The sequence below is a fragment of the Curcuma longa genome, chromosome 17, assembly GCF_044706935.1.
Source record: "Curcuma longa cultivar G26 ecotype Majalengka, Jawa Barat chromosome 17, ITB_CL_G26_1.1, whole genome shotgun sequence".
NCBI lineage: Eukaryota > Viridiplantae > Streptophyta > Magnoliopsida > Zingiberales > Zingiberaceae > Curcuma > Curcuma longa.
This window is the reverse complement of record NC_133877.1, coordinates 9,368,594-9,385,843: the sequence shown is the minus strand read 5'-3', so window position 1 is coordinate 9,385,843 and position 17,250 is coordinate 9,368,594. Positions and strand designations below refer to the sequence as shown.

General features: G+C 34.3%; 1 protein-coding gene across 1 annotated transcript; it reads right to left on the bottom strand.

Annotated features, from left to right (window-relative positions):
- Positions 1-4,060: 4,060 nt before the first annotated feature.
- Positions 4,061-15,358, bottom strand: LOC141811689 (uncharacterized). The gene is made up of 4 exons (XM_074699722.1): positions 15,195-15,358; positions 13,237-13,498; positions 5,003-5,060; positions 4,061-4,914 (listed from the first exon to the last, which is right to left on the bottom strand). Exons 1-4 carry the CDS (start codon positions 15,320-15,322, stop codon positions 4,313-4,315), a joined length of 1,050 nt encoding a protein of 349 aa, XP_074555823.1. The 5' UTR covers positions 15,323-15,358; the 3' UTR covers positions 4,061-4,312.
- Positions 15,359-17,250: the final 1,892 nt, after the last annotated feature.

Genomic DNA, 17,250 nt, shown 5'->3' with positions numbered 1-17,250 from the left:
TGCACTGGTAAATCCTTGTGGTCATAAAATATTAAACTAGCAGCATTTGACAAACTCCAATCAAATAAACTTCTAGTTATAAAAATTATACAGTTCTATTGATGGCTTATCAGTGAATTCTATTTTTCATGCAATTGAAATCAATTTAATTTCGACATACCTAGATACAAGTAGTTTGGAAAAGCACAATGAGATTAACAAACAAAATTGATTCAATTGCAAATAACCTGAAATCGTTCCCCTTCCACTACAACTGAGTTGAGATCAAAACCAACACGACAATGTTACAAGATCAGCTTTGTACAAAGGTTATAAGCTCAACATGGTAATTACAAGATCAACACAACATATTACAAGATAAACACACACTCACAAAATGTAGCATCAGCCTAAACCTGACATCAATGAGTTCGGCTAGGTCGGGTTTAACGCCGGTGATCTTGCTCAGAATGGGCCCGACGTCGGAGATTGAGCTTGCAATTGGCCTAAACCCTAAAGGGGACGAAGATCAAAGGAGCTTACTGGCGTCGGGAGATTGGAGATCGATCGGAGATCGGAAGAGGAAGGCTGGAGACGATTTCTGTGGCGACAACATTGAGAGAAAATATATCAGGAGAGGGAGAGACAGATCGCAAGGGAGAAAAATTTTAGTCGGAAAACCCTAAAAAATACAATATTAGCGATGAAAGTTTACTTCCGTTTAGCTTAGCGACGGAAGTAAACGATGGATATAAACTTCCATCGTTAAGACAATGATGGAAGTCTAATATAGCAACGGAAATAAACTTCCGTTGCTATATTAACGATGGAAATAGACTTCCGTCATTAATATAGCGACGGATAGTAAACATTCGTTGCTACTGTAGTGACAACATTATCTCCATCACTAAAATATAACATAGTGACGAAATAAAATTCCGTCGCTAATGTAGCGACAAAAGTATATTTTCGTTGCTATATTAGCAATGGAATTAAAATACCATTGCTAACTCTAGTTATTCTTGTAATGATCGTCCGTCTTTGGGACTAATTGAGCCCAACCCAAATACTTATATTATAAAAAAATATTTTATTAAACCTAGTTGATAAAGTTCAGAATTGAAAATCAATTAAAGCAATTTATTGAGCCCAAAGCCCCAAGGAATTTTTTTAATCGATTAAAATAAAATACTATAATTAAAACACTGTAGTAATCAATATTGAAAATTTTGACGCATAAATGCGGAGGGGCCAAATGGGAATTAGATATGTGATTTGATAATTTTGAAACTTACCTACGTGATTTGATATTCCGAAAGTTTATCAATGTGGTTCAATAAATTGTCACAAAAAAAGGGGTGACTTTTGATTATTATCCATGTTTAGTGGTAATTGATCAATGTAAAGGCAATTAGGGCAGTATCAATAAGATGTATACATGAAATGAATCACTGCAAATTGCCTCTTTGCTACTTCCATAATTGTGTAGGGTTAATGTAGACCAACACAAGACTAACATTTTTTTTAGCATTTTGTTAAAGCAAGCCATCAGAAGTTGACAACAATAATTTCTCAAACACTGCACACAAAGTCAAGGATGGCACTTATGTTTGTTAGGTGATGGAGCACTAGTTAGGCATTCTTACCAAACACCTTTTGTGACATCTCTTGGCACCTAAAGCTACATCCACACACTTTGTATCATGCATGGGGCAACTCATTTGTTTCATGAACCAACATGTCAAAAGTAAATGCAACTTGATAATCAATGGGGGCTTCAATTATTGTCTTAGCTATGTTTTATTTGGGGGAAAGATACACATATCCTCTTTGTTTCTTTTCAGTGAAAATGAAGGGAAAAAGGTTTAGGGAATCCTTTTGGTTTGGCTTCCTAAAGAATTGGATGGAAAAGCACTAAGTTGGACAAAGCTTTATATATATATATATAAAGCACAAACTAGAAAAACTTTGTCCTTTCTAGTTTTTTATTCTCTCTGCATCAACTTCTCTCACTATCCATTCCCCTCTCTTTCATAGTAAACAGGTTTCTGCACTTCTCCAACATGTAATAATATGAACTGAATTAGAAGTTTTTTTAAACTGCTAGTGAGTTTCTAGATCAAACATTAGTGGACAAATCTAAGAATTGTCTATGTCAACATATAGGTCCAAGTCAGATCATTTAGTTCATTGATAAGTCAACAGCTAAAATTAGTGGAGCATTGGTATGACTAGATATATTATGACTTGTTAGGCATCACACATGTTGGAAAGTAATTCATGCATCTCATCCAGAACCATCATTATCGATTTAATTTAATTTCGTCGATCATTAAGTCACCTAATTCAAAATGTTGACACACTCTTTGGTAAGAGAATTTAAGATCAACGTGAGAGTAAAAACTTTTAATAGTTATAAGATGAAATTGTCTTGGTTAAATACTTACCATTTATTGATAATCATTTTTCAAAATGCAAACAATCTTTTAACTCAAAATATAAGCACTCCAAATTTTATGTTCCAACAAACTTTGAACGTTTTGGAATTAAAATTTTTAGAGAGGAGAGGATTAGAACTCAAAGTAGGATTATAATATGAATTTTTGAATAAATTGAGTAAGGATTAGGATTCATTTTATAGGGTTAAAAAGTTGTCTTTTTTGAAAAAATTATATTAATTTAAATCTAAAGTTTAGTAAGACTAATTAAGATTTAAATTTATACTACTCTTCAATTGTAATTGTCTAATGGTAATTATAGTCGTTCACTAGTGTTTCATAGCAATATACGATCTTGATCACATGCAACCATTATAATAATATATATCCCATAGTAACCAACTCAACTTTGCCTTGGGGCTATGATCACATGCAACCATGAGTGTATGTTTCATGATTTTATTTGCAAAATTTAATTTCTTAATATAACAATAATTTATCACTCGCATCTCCTCATTTTATATTCACAAGATTTTTCTAAAATGATGATACCGTAGCATAGATCTTTCTTTTTAAAAAATTAAAAAATATTTAAAATAAATAAATATTTTTAAAAAATATATATGTAAAAAAAATAAAATTAAAATTTAGATTTATGCATATAAAATATTAAAATAACATTTTCAATGTTTTAAATCTTAGCAAGATTAAATTACCTCAACATTAGATCATACTTAGTCATTGACTCCAACCAGTTAGAATCAAATTTGGCAAAACACCCACAAAACCATATCTCAAGTTTAAACCAAAAGAACCTTATTTAAAGTCTAAATGAGCACTGATGTTCAAACGAAAAAGCCTCACAACTTAATGAAATCTCATTTGGATATATGAATTTACTAAAAGTCACAACTTATTAATGCTCCTATCATTACCACCAAATCTCCATTCATCTTTTAATTTAGTGAAGGATCTGAGATTGGTTTTGGCTCTTATTTCACATTGAACAGTCCCAGCCTCACCTCATAATATTATATGCTAAGGAGAGTATACCATTTCATTTCATTTGGCTCCATAATAGTGGAAAGAGAGCCAAGAGAATAAACATGAGTTTGTAAAAATTTTTAAGGAGCAGTGGGAAAATCAAGAAAGAAAATGCTATGAAAGAAATTAACCAAGAAAGAAAGAAGGCTGATCAAGAGAGCCAACACATTTTCCACTATCTTTTCCCTGCCTTTGCTGTTTAGGCCACACCAGTTTGTAAAATTGTTTGGGAAGTAGGATAAAGATGGGAAGGAATAGAGACATGTTCATGGATTTTCAAAGGACACATGGGGAAAGCAACCACACAACTCTGTCCTCAGCCGACAAAGAAATCTCAGTCTGCATGCAATTAAAGCTTCTCCTTTACTTGGAGGCTCATGTGAACACTCCATCCACCTAAAGCTTGAAAGGACTTGCAGAGTTGCTTTGAGGCCATGTCCTGTTCTTGATGGCTACCAGATATGTTTACACGTTTCAAAGTTGCACAGTTGCTTTTGATGGCTACTTTATCTAACAACTACAACATGTAGATAAACTTAAAGAAGATTGTCAAAATCCAAACCGTACATCCACGGGATCTGCTTCAACTGACTCTCATGTGATACAACTCCCTTTTCCATATGTTGGAAAAGGCTAATACGTATGGATTCTAATAGGTCGGCTCTTACATTGTTCAAAATAATAGCACCCACGAAAATGACAACATTCCACATTAACATAATACATCTGCAAAATTTAAGAAAGCTTGTTAAGTTTTTTGCCTGTTCAAATTCTAGAATCCGAAAGACAGGAACAAGTATTGAGCGAAAAGAGATTTTTTGCAAGAAATTAATCCTTCACAGTTGCAATAGCTATAGTTCCAGAAGTGCTTCAACCTTTGCTATCTGTTCTTCCTCATTCTCTGGAGTTGGGCTTCTATTACCTTCATCATAAAGATCATGTTTCCATTTCTCTACCTGAAAACCAGTTTGCAGATATGGCCTCCGCTCACTGAATCGTCCACTAAACCTTTCCCTGCCCCTAGTCTCCCTCATACTGTGCCTTTCCATCGATTGAAAACCAGACCTGTGCATTTCATTTCTTTGCAGATATCTTTCATCCCTCTTATCATACTTATCGTCAGCTCGACTAAAAGATCTCTCAGACTTGTATCCACGCATGTTGTTTATCTTTTCTTCCCTTCTCGAGGCTTCATTTGATTGTTGGTCATGGCAATTTCTGGAATCCAAACCAGGAGGGCTAATAATAGGATCTTTCTCTGCTGGCATTTTCTTTTCACTGAATGAGGGTCTTTTCCTGGGGACTGGTGACTGACCCTCCAATTCAAAAAATCCATCATGCTTCCATTCCTTTGTTTGAGTTTTAGCCCTTCCTGATCTTTTCTGCATATCAGATACCATGTTCTTGTCTGCTGGGTCGCCAGTTGGCTCCTTTAGATTACCTCTTCCCGTATCTTTATAATGGTGCATAAAACAACAAAAAAAAAAAGGGCAATCAGTAAGATGCGTCTTAAATGACTGACTTGAAAAATTATTAGTTACCATTTGCTCTGTGACCATAACTTAAGCCATCCTTCCCAGCACTGCCATGCTCATCATGCTGCATAAGACTGTTATATAAAATGATGTATTTGCAGGAATGGATCCAAAAAAATGGCACATCAGGATGAAAATATGTTTGTATGCAACAAATAGCAAAATTAAATAACCATCTTAACTGAACATTTGAAAAAAATATACTTGTCAGATAAAGAAGTTAGATACTTGTCCCAAAAAAAAAAGTAAACTCCCCTTGAAATAGATTATCTTCTCCTTCCAATAAAAGATTATGCTGTGTGGAAGAGTGAAAGCAAATGTATTTGGTAAACAAAACGAAAGCAATTTAATTTTCCACATTGGAATGATTAAATTGGCATCTTTCTGGCATTCCTACAGATTGGAGGAAGTGAATGTTGGAAAAATAAGGCAGATAAGTCTATCATAAATGCCCAGCATATAGGAAGTGTAGAAGTAGGAATTAGTTAAGATGCCTATGAGCAAGTAATCGGCTTAACAGCAAGCACAGCATCATGGAGGATGCCAATGCAGAGAAATTAGTTGCTCCTCCAATATTTTACCTGCAGTAGTAGAGCAAATAATTACCAATTACTAAAATTAGCATATATCCACCTATAAACAAGCAAAAAGAGAATAAAAAGATATATTCCATGGTGTATTCTACTATAAATGAGATAGACATTATTGATAAAAATGATATATGCAACACAATTTGTAAACAGAAAAATATGTGGTTACAATTAATATCACCGGAGTACACCAGCTATTACACTAAGCTCATAGAAACAGCTATGTCGAACATTTAGATCAAATAAGGAAAAGAGATAGATAAGAATCTCCATATGTTGAACTACAAGAAACAAACGTGGCAGACACTTAGATCCAAATGTCTTGGATATTATGACCTTGGTTCATGTAATGTAGCAGATCAATTCAAATGGCCTCTTATCCCACATTCACATCATGAAAACACAAACTTGTTAGAGATGATTTTGCATGTCTTTTTATGACATCATCATCAAATTGTTTGCCCCAATTGTTTGAGGTCAACTATATGATGTTCACGCATTGAGCTATTTCAAAGGCTATACCATCAAGGTAAATGTGACCCAATAAAAATCCTTCCAAAATACCAGCACAAAAAAATTGAATAATTGGCCCAAAGAGTTACCACATCCCTTGCCTATTCTCCTGACAATTCAATGTTGCCAACCTAAATCCTCTCCCACCATAGAATAAAATACATGGGGCATATCTGATCCCATAGTGGATCCAATTTGATTTAGATTTTTTTTAAAAAAAGGCTTCAGTTAATGTAACAAATTTAATAGCCAAAAAAAGTTGTGGGTACAGCTTGGGATCCATGATCAGGATCTCCTGTAAACTGCTCAAGGTATAACATCTAATAAGATAAAAGACCAAAAGACTTATGTTTGAGTGAAACTCATCTCAACTGGGCACGACAACCCCATGCCAGCACCAATATTGGATAGCCTTGCATCATCTTGATATACACACATTTGAAAGAAGAAAAAAAATCTGCTTTAACCTGTTGGTTTGTTTAAATTTTTGCATGTCATCTTCATTATTCGTTAGACCCCACCTAGTGGGATAAAGCTTGATTGTTGTTGTTGTTGTTGTTGTATCATCCATTATTCGACCAGACAAAAAACAAAACAAAGCATCATATAAGATTCACTTAGTTTGATCGTCATCCATAATAAATACATAATCTGTATAATCTTGTTTGATTGCAACTTTATTTGTTTTTTATTATCATCTGTCATGTTTGCATCATTGTAACTTAATTCCTTACATTGTGTTATTTTATAATAGATAGAGATTCTAGAAGAGAGAGATATAAAGATTACCCTTATTGAAGACAAGCTTAAATTCATGGAAACTAAAATAGGCCATCCATATTATTCTTTGTTTCAAATCATTCTCCTGAAAATATCGATCAATATAAGCCTACGCATAACCCCTTATTTTTGATAAACAATCTGAATCTAAAAGATCTCTAGATTGTTTAGCTAACATTAAAGATTATTTTAATAGATATAGCATGACCACTAGTGAACGAGCACGATTTTTCAACAATAAATTTGTTGGAGCAGATAGTGAATTTTGGCAAAGCATTCAAGAGCATCATTCTATAATATAAATATAACTCATCGCACATTGACATAAAATGAAATGAAAATTGGTAGAAAAATTTATTCGATCATATCTTCAAAGATGATTGCCCAATAAATTTGCAAAACCAAAATAACCATCCTTAAATGAACTAAACTTAAAGACAACACAGTCTTTGCTTTACCCACAATTAGTGAAGTTTTAATTAAAATAAAAGAGTTGAGATGTAACTCAACCTAAAAAAATCATTTGATGACATTTTAGAAGAGCCTTCAGATGGCACCTTAAATGAGTCCCTTGATGATGCAATTTTAGAGAAGGCTCCTATTACCTTGACCCTTTCAAGAATAGTCAGCTTGATATTTGATCATGATTTAGAGTCACAAGTCATAACTCATCCATGTTATTCATAGAAGCCATACAAGAAAATTGAGCAAACCAAGCATAATTAAAACTTTTGGTATGCCCTTTTATAGTTGTTCATAACTAGAAATCTTGCAGGCCTAATTAGTTATTTTTCTTATCTACCACTTATGAACCTATTAAGATTTTTTTTAATGAGCTGATATGAGAGATATATGTTAATACAACGAGAGGAACTTATATTAGATAAAGATTAATGATTATTTTAAAGTTCCTAGTGACACGATAAAATTTAAATTCAAATCATCTACCTTAGAAGTATTCATGGTCAACTTATTTAGTTACACTGTAATGAAAATTGATTATAATGCTTATTTATTTAACATGTCAATTAATTTACACACTAATTCAATTTTCAAATTAGAAGATATACTTATTTGCTAAGAAAAATCTGAGTCTTGATTCATATGTTGACTTTGTGACAGTTTGTGCTTATACGAATTTATCCTGGACAATATTACCTTATCACCACATGCTTATTGTGAGGACGTAAGAATCATCTTCATCCTATGATAAGTTAAGGTAGTTTCTAATTCTTTAAAAGGAACTATGAGAAAGGAAGGAAATGATGCTATGATATAGAAGAAATTGTAAGGTGGACTAATTTCTTACTTATTGGAAGGAGCGTCCAGAGAATATAAACAATAAAGAAGTATTGTTGAACAAAGTTAGTGAACTCATTGTTCCCTACACTTTGGAATGATGACCCCAAAAAATGTGAACAAGTCACCAGAAGTTGAGTTCTCATTAGGAGAGCATAAGCAAAACAAGGAATCATCTCTTTATAAAGTTTTAAATGAAAAAGTGAATTGATTCGAATTTTGTTTGCAATTGATTTTAGTGATTGTCTTAATTATAGTTGTTATCTATTAATTTGATTAGACTTCACTAAGTACCTTTGGTTTGGTAGTTCTTTTGGTTTAGTAAGCATATAATGGGATTACTTTGTTTCTTAATTAGTGGTATTCCTTTAGTTTGGTTGGTAGAAAGTCTATAAGAGCTATAATAGGGATGACAATGGGCAGGGTAGAGCAAGGATGATTTTTCAATTCTCATTCCCGCCCCGTATAGGAAGAGAGACAAGGCAAGGAAAGAAAGTTCCCCCTCCTACCTCATGTCGCTTTTCATATGGTTCGGGAGGGGATTATACATATAAAATAATCTAGACATTCATGATAAAGCAAGTGGGGTGGCATAAAAAAAATCCTTTTTACCTGCCACGGCACATATATGGGTTCTTTTAGGTCTTATTCCTTCCCTACTTACGTTATAGGGTGGGGCAAGCAGGCTTCAATTGGGTCAAGCGGGGCAACTCTCGATCCTTACTATGTAATAATCAAATTTTAAAAAGTATTCTGCTTCAATCTCTGTGCAAGATTGCTTCCTATGTGAAAATTTTCTTTTTTACTTTGATAATTTTATCTTAATTTTCTATGTGATTAGACTTCGTTGCCTCCAAGACTTCATTTAATGCCTAACATTTGATTTCCCCAATCTATTGGAACTTCATGCTGCCAAAATTCCAGTCCTTAGTTGCCAAACTTCTTAGACTTCCATGTGCAAATATCTGACCCTCAACCTGAACTACTAGGCTTCCTCGTGCCAAGTAATCAGTCCTCGTTGATCTACTTAGTCTTTCGCTTGCCAAGTATTTGGTCCTCATCGACCTACTTGGATTTCAAATATTACTCTGGTAATTCATGTTATGTTCCCTGCACCTACACACTAGACATGCATATAAGATTAACAATATTTCACTATCTTAAACTTTTACCCAATCATAAAAATCACATGCAAACTACATACTTAGGGCATGATTGCACCAACATATAATAGTGAAAATAATGATAAGGAGAGACAAGTTAGTTAGTGATTGGTGAAGGAGTTTGAGATCATATGATTAGGAGGTTGAAATACTTCTTGGGATTGAGGTGGCTCAATATAAGTGAGACATTTTTAGATCTCTTTAAAGAAATAGGCAACCAGAAAACAAGCCAACAAATACTCCAACATACCAAATATCAAACTTGGAATGGTAGAGGAAGATGCCGCAGTAGATAAGGAAATGTATCAACATTCATGCATAATCCAAAAGAAGCTCATCTGTAAGCAGCTCACACAGTAGTTTCTTAAAGGAATAAGAGAAAAGGGTATTCAAGAAATGAGATTTGGTATCAGAGGCATTATACAGATGTTGATTATGCTGGGTCAATGGTTGGCAAAAGGTCAATCACTAGAAATTGCACCTTTCTTACTGGAAACCTTGTGATGTGAAGGAGCAAAAAACATGTGGTAGGGTGGCCTAGTGCGGCTCAAGGTGTGTGTAAACTACATTGGTTAAAAATCATCTTAGAAAACTTGCAGATCAAATGTGATGGTCCAATGAGACTTTATTGTGATTGAACGAAACACGTTGAATTGTCAAACACTTCCTCAAGGAGAAATTAGAGGGTGGGTTGATTTGTACCCATCTACACATTGACAAATTGCATATATATACTTATTAAGGGGTTAAGTAGCTCAGTATTTCAAAGTATTGTATGCAAGATGGAAATGATAAACACCTATTCACTAGCTTAAGGGAGAGTGTGGGAACCATGTATTTCTCATAAAATTAAGCTAAAAATATTTAATAAAGCATAGGATTATGATTCTGTAAATTATGAGAAATGATAGTGTAGCTAGTTTCTGTAAAAGGCCGTTACTATTTTAGAAAGGTCTGTTACTATTTTTATTTTATTGGGATAATTATTTTTTTTAGGAAAAGTTTCTCATTTTATGAAGAATAAGTATCAATTTATAAGGGTTAGAATCTCATGTATTAGATAAGTTTTGAGTTAATACAATTTTAAATTTCTGTCAAAACATCTAGAGTTTTGAGCGATTATTTAGTGCTCTTGTTAAAACTGTCTTAATTAAAAAAGAGCACATGTACAGGGTTTATATAACCAGCATAACCCTAATACCATAATAAGAAAAGACCTATCTACCCCTGCTTCTCACAACACTCCCCCTCAAGTTGAACATATATATCAAACATGTTTAACTTGCTTGATATATATGTTTGATATATATGTTTGATATATATGTTCAACTTGAGGGGGAGTGTTGTGAGAAGCAGGGGTAGATAGGTCTTTTCTTATTATGGTATTAGGGTTATGCTGGTTATATAAACCCTGTACATGTGCTCTTTTTTAATTAAGACAGTTTTAACATGGTATCAGAGCCACCAAAACCCTAATTCTTTTCTTCTATTTCCTCTCTTTTGCGCCGCGACGCCGCTGCCGCTAATTTCTTTTCTCTTTCCGTCTGGTTTTCTCTGCTCGACGCTGCCTGCCGAAGCCGCCGCCTGCTTTCTTCTTCCCCTCGAAGCCGCTGCCTGCTTTCTTCTTCCCCTCGAAGCCGCCGCCTGTACAAATGCTGTTGTCAGGTGATAAGAAGACTCCTAATCGTGCAAATGCTGTTGCCTGCTTTCTTCTTATCACGATTAGGAGTCTTCTTATCACCATGTTTGAAAAGCAGGAACGAGTTTCCTGCTTCTTCTCTTCGTCACCCACACGCGGCGCGGCTAGATCCGGTTCTTCGGCTGCGGCGTCAGGGCGAAGCAGAGGTGAGTCAACTCGTTCGATCCTCCTGCTGCTGCGTCAAATCCCTAATTTTCGAATCCTTCCCTCGGCAATGGCCAAGATGATCAAGCTCGTTTCCGGCGATGGGCAAGAGATCGAGGTGGGTCAACGACCAGGAAGGGGTGAAAGACCACAGATCGGCGCGAAGAGGGAAGGCTCGGCAGCTCCTCCGGCAACCTATGAGCAGAACAGCAAGGAGCAGGCTGCGGTAGCGCGGCGTGAGCAGGCGGCGTGAGCAGCCTTCGCGTGAGCAGGCGGCGTGAGCAGCCTTCGCGTGAGCAGGCGGCGTGAGCAGCCTTCGCGTGAAAACAGGCGGCGGCTTCGAGGGGAAGAAGAAAGCAGGCAGCGGCTTCGAGGGGAAGAAGAAAGCAGGCGGCGGCTTCGGCAGGCAGCGTCGAGCAGAGAAAACCAGACGGAAAGAGAAAAGAAATTAGCGGCAGCGGCGTCGCGGCGCAAAAGAGAGGAAATAGAAGAAAAGAATTAGGGTTTTGGTGGCTCTGATACCATGTTAAAACTGTCTTAATTAAAAAAGAGCACATGTACAGGGTTTATATAACCAGCATAACCCTAATACCATAATAAGAAAAGACCTATCTACCCCTGCTTCTCACAACAGCTCTAAAGCTAAAATTTGTATTTAGACTGCAAGACCAAATGTACTTTATGTGCCAAGAATTTTGAGAAATTAAATATATACAGACAAAAAAAAAGTGTCACAAAGATGAGAATACTAAGATGGCCATATAGAGTTACCATAATGAAATAAAAAATTACTACAAATAACAATAATGTGTAACTTCCATAGACAAAAAGAGGTGAAAATAGAAAAAAAATATTAAGATAATATGAACATAGTAGGTACTATAGCTAGACAAATTGAATTGATTAAAGTTGAGTTTTGAGTGATTATCTAGTACTCTAAAGCTAAAATTTGTATTTAGACTGCAAGACCAATTGTACTTTATGGGTCAAGAATTTTGAGCAATTAACAAATAATACAAACAAAAAAAGTGTCACAAGATGAGAATACCAAGATGGCCATATAGAGTTACCATAATGAAATAAAAAATGACTACAAATAACAATAATGTGTAACTTCCATAGACAAAAAGAGGGGAAAATAGAAAAAAAAAAATACTAAGATAATATGAACATAGTAGGTTCTATAGCTAGACAAATTGAATTGATTAAAGTAGAAGATGTGAGAAGGAAGATCAAAGAAAAAACTCTTTAAAGAAATTAAGAGCAATCATCTAGAAATTACAAATGAGATAATTTTGCATATAGACCAATGAATGGACAAGATCCGTGTAGTTGAGCATAAATAGTTGGAACTAAAATGGTTTGTTATTGTAGTTTGAGTTGTACTTTCATTTCTACTTGGAATGAATGGGTATATAACCTGCTCTTGCTCGGAAAAATAAGTGGTTTGTCACATCTACATCAAAAATACACATGTGAAACCATTTTCATAATTAAATCTGAAATTTAAGCTTTGAATAAAAGTTTATTATGCTAGTTCTACAACTATGTTTCGCCAAAAATATCTTTTAGGTGGTTATTGACACAATGAATTCATCAAATAACCTAGAAAATGTGAACTAAGTTCTTTAAAGACCTAGTTTTACAAGGAGTACCAAAAAGATTTCTTTATAAGTGAAAAAGAATTTGGTATTGAAAAACTTCTGTTTAATAGATGATACTTCAGAAAAAAGCATAAGCAATAAGTGGGCCATCTATCGCATTCAATATGGGGAGTTATCTTTTGTCATTTGATTTTGCCTACTAGTCTTCGGTCAAGAATGATTGATTCAGTTTATTCCAGGAAAAAGTAGTATATTTCAAAAGAAACTTGTGATGACTGAAGACCTAATTTGACCTATCAGGGCATCCCTACCTTGAAAACCAGTTCAGATCAATTGTTATGTTCCAATTCCAATTCTGCCACTGTGCTCGCTATTAGTTGACTAAACAAGCTTGACAGAGGGTTTGAAATATGTAATTAAATTAACTTCCAGTAAATACAAGTCAAACCTGGAAGTGGGATCGACTCCGAAGTGTTTCTACAGTATCTGAAGGACGTTTAGTGTCATCAGGAATAGCCTTTCTGTCAAAACCGTCTTTCGTAGGGTCAAACTTCACCTTTGTATCAGCTGCTGAAGAAATCCTTATTGGCATAGAATCTTGAAACCGCCTACGATGCTTTCGCTCTCTATTGTCATCAATGTCCAAATCATTATTACCAGAATATTTCCTCTCAGATGATGGTTTTTCATCTCTTCTTGATCTTTTTGGACTATCAAGAGAGTAAAAGCAAAATCAGTTAGAAAATGTAAGCAATAAGATCATACACACCAATGGCAAACATAAACAAACCATGAAGGCACTTAAAAATATATTTAAAAAAGTAAAAAGCAACAACAACTAAAGTGATTTGAACTAGAAAAATCAAGGTTTCTCAGTAACCAACTGCCATCTTAGGAACATTATCAGAAGCAGTGACTCTGTCAGAAGTAAAATACAAATACAAGTTAACATGTCCCTCCATTCTATTACACTGGTTCACTTTCGCCAGGATCAAAAAATGGAGTATGACCCTACAACAATGCAATGAAATAATATCTGGACATTTATAAGAACCAAAGGATAGAAAGCCTTAATGAATTTAGAATATACATGACCTAACTGAAGGAAAAAATGTGTGATATCATTATGATCTCCGACCAAATAAAACAGAAATTTAAGAGTGGTATTAAATACAATCAATCTTCTAATAGCAGAGACATACCAAAGTCTAAAATGCTAATATCCACTAATGGTTTCAGAGTAACCACAGAACATATATGTTCAGGGAAATTCAAGATACCCAACCACAGAATGGTATCCATCAACAAAGATAATATTATGATACCTATACTCTTATTCAAGTTTGGCACAAACGAGTACACAGAACATATGTCAAAGGTTTAATAATAAGGCCAAAAGGCTAATTCACTAGTTTCTGATATGGATGAAATCATGAAATAACACACAACAGCAGAGTAGGAGACAGATTCCTAAGCTTAAGATTCCTGATGCATATAGAAATTGGAACTGCTTCATTGGAACACAAAACAAGCATCCATAATGATTCATCACAAAGAGATCCAGACAGATTTCAGCAATCTCAAGCTTACAGTTGGTTTTACATATTTTTCAAAGGAAGATTTGGAACATCAAGGAAAAAAAATTACTGTGAAAAAACATAAAACATTAGTCATATATTAAGTTTGTTTTCTGTCACTTGTATAAACTTATAAATAGTGACTCATTTTTTATTCTTCTTAGCCTGAGGATACAGACATAAGTTCCACTGGAAAAAATTGAAATAATAAACAGGTAACACAACTACACAGAATAGAATGATAAACCAGCTCTCACAGTCAACTACTTCCTTTAGCAATAAAGAGAAGAAAACTGAAGGCCAGTGATGGAATCTCCAAAGAAATTTGATCATCAGTCGTCAAGGTAAGTTCTATGTTCTTAACTCTGTAACTGCCTTATGTAAAACTTTCCATCAATAAAAAGAATGTGGTGAGTTGAAATAACAAGAGAAAATTCAGGTTTCAGAAAGTCCAAGGCCCTGAAAGAATACCCCCAAAACAAGGTTTCTTGTAAACTGAGAAGAAATGCTCCTAAATCTTCTATACCATAAAACATGTACTGCCAAGTACAATATCAAGGTTGAAGGATTCTCATCTCTAAAGAGCCATAACTGAAAAAGAAACTATTATGGATAACTACAATCGCTAGTCCAAAAGAGAGACTCTTGTAACCATCTTACAGGTTATCAATGATTAAGAAATAAGCAATAACTTTTCCTACAGCTCAACTGATAAATGTGTACAACTCCAAGATCTGCTAAAAAATAAACCAAAACGCAGAATAAAGAGCGCAAAAGGAAAAAATTGCAGCGTCGAACAATGAGAGGGAGATCAAAGAGGGAAGGTTACCTGGGCTCCCTTTGCCTTTCTCTTCCAGATCGGGAAATGGGACGCCTTCTGTCAGGATCGCGTTCCTCGCGTCGTGACCGCGAGTCGCCTCCGGCGCCGCCTTCCCTTCGCCTCTGCTCCTCCGGCATTTCTTGTGCAAACAAAATGGTACAAAAATAACAGCACTTTGGATTAGGGCTGCGAATGCCAGAAGGTAAGCGTAGGGATCCTCATATCGAGCGCAATCGACCCGGTTCAAACTTACTGAACCGAAACTTTCCCAAAGTGAATTTTATCCTAATTTTTTATTTATCAAAATATGTAATTTAATTCTCATCATGCATTCAATTGATTACTAGTGGATTTCTAAATTTTTTTTTTTTTGAGCTTTATAGGTGAACTTCAGCTGATTTAATATCTCTATTTTAATATTTTAATTTCTATATCCATGGACATAATTACACTTAGAAAGCTATAAGAATTACAATGAATTTAGTAGGGCTGTGAATAAATTTCATAAACTAAATTTTTTTGTGAGAAGATAAATCGAGAATTGTAGTTGGTCATGACGAAAGAAGGTATTGTGAAATCGAGATTCGAATTCTTGCCCTTTTGCAACTCTTGAGGGCAAAAACTTATTTATCTTCGTTCAATATATATATGGTCAATTAAATGAACAAGTTTAAATAACTCGTCAAACTAAATGAATAAACTTATTAAACACATATATATTTAACTCGCTAATGTTCATGAATAATGATGATGAATTATAATATTCACAAATAAAATTTATGAATCGTGTTCATCAATAAACTTTTATCAATATAGTAAATAAAATACTTTTAAAATGAATAAAATCAAACTCAATGATCAATCAAACAAGTTTAAAAATATAAAAAATTTTAATCATCTAAACAAATCAAACTCAAGCTAAACTTTAACCAAATTTAAGCTCATAAAAAAAGAAACTAAATCAAACTTAAACAACAATTTCAACGACTTGATTCATTTTAAGCTCATCTTGGCTTGAGTCGATTACCTTATTAAACAAACTTGAACACTATAAAATTTGACTCAGCTTGGCTCGTTTATAGCCCTAGGGCTTTGTTTGAAGTGTTTTTTTTATGTGCCTAAGGTTATCAACTAATTTTGACCAAAATTCACTGATGACTACTCTACAGTATCTAATATTTCAAAATCTTGACATAATTTGAATTAGGGAAGTCGAATCCTTTGGCGATATTTGTGAGTGAGTATGATAGGCCTAGGTCTTATAATTCACTCGTGATAAAATATCTTAAAGTTGTGTCAATTTTAAAAACTTATAACTCTCTATCTGGATTGTAAAATCTATGTCGAAGCTCATGATTACACTCAAGAGGACGCAAGAAGTGCATTAATTTTAGTTTGAAATATTTTTGAGGTGCCTAATGTCATAAATGAGTTTTAGCCAAAAACTCATTAATGGGTCTACAATGTCTAGAATTTTAAAATTTTGATATAGTCTGAATTAGAGGAGTCCTAGAAATCCTTTGGTAGTATTGGTGAGTGAGTATGACAGATCTATGTCATCTAATAAGCTTGTGATAAAACATCTCAAGATTGTGTCAATTTTAGAAACCCACAACTCACTTTCCTATCAGTTGTGACATCCATGTTTGAGAGCATGGTCACATTGAAAAGAATGCAAAGAGTGCTTTGATTTTGATTTCAAGTGTTTCTAAGGTGTCTAAGATCATTAGTAAGTTTTGATTAAAAATTCATTGATGAACATACAATGTCCAGAATTTCAAAATCTTGACATTGTTTAAACTAGGAGAGTTTTAAAAACCCTTTAATAGTATTGATGAGTGAGTATGATAGACTTAGGTCCTCTAATGAGATCATTTCAAAATATTTCAAGTTGTGCCAATTTTAAAAACTTACAACTCTCTATTTAGACTGTGAAATCTATGTCTGAGGGCATGATTACACTCAGGAGAATGCAAGGAGCATATTAGTTTTAATTTGAAATATTTCTAAAATGTCTAAAACCATTAGTGAGTTTTGGACCTATATTGTCTAGAATTTTAAAATC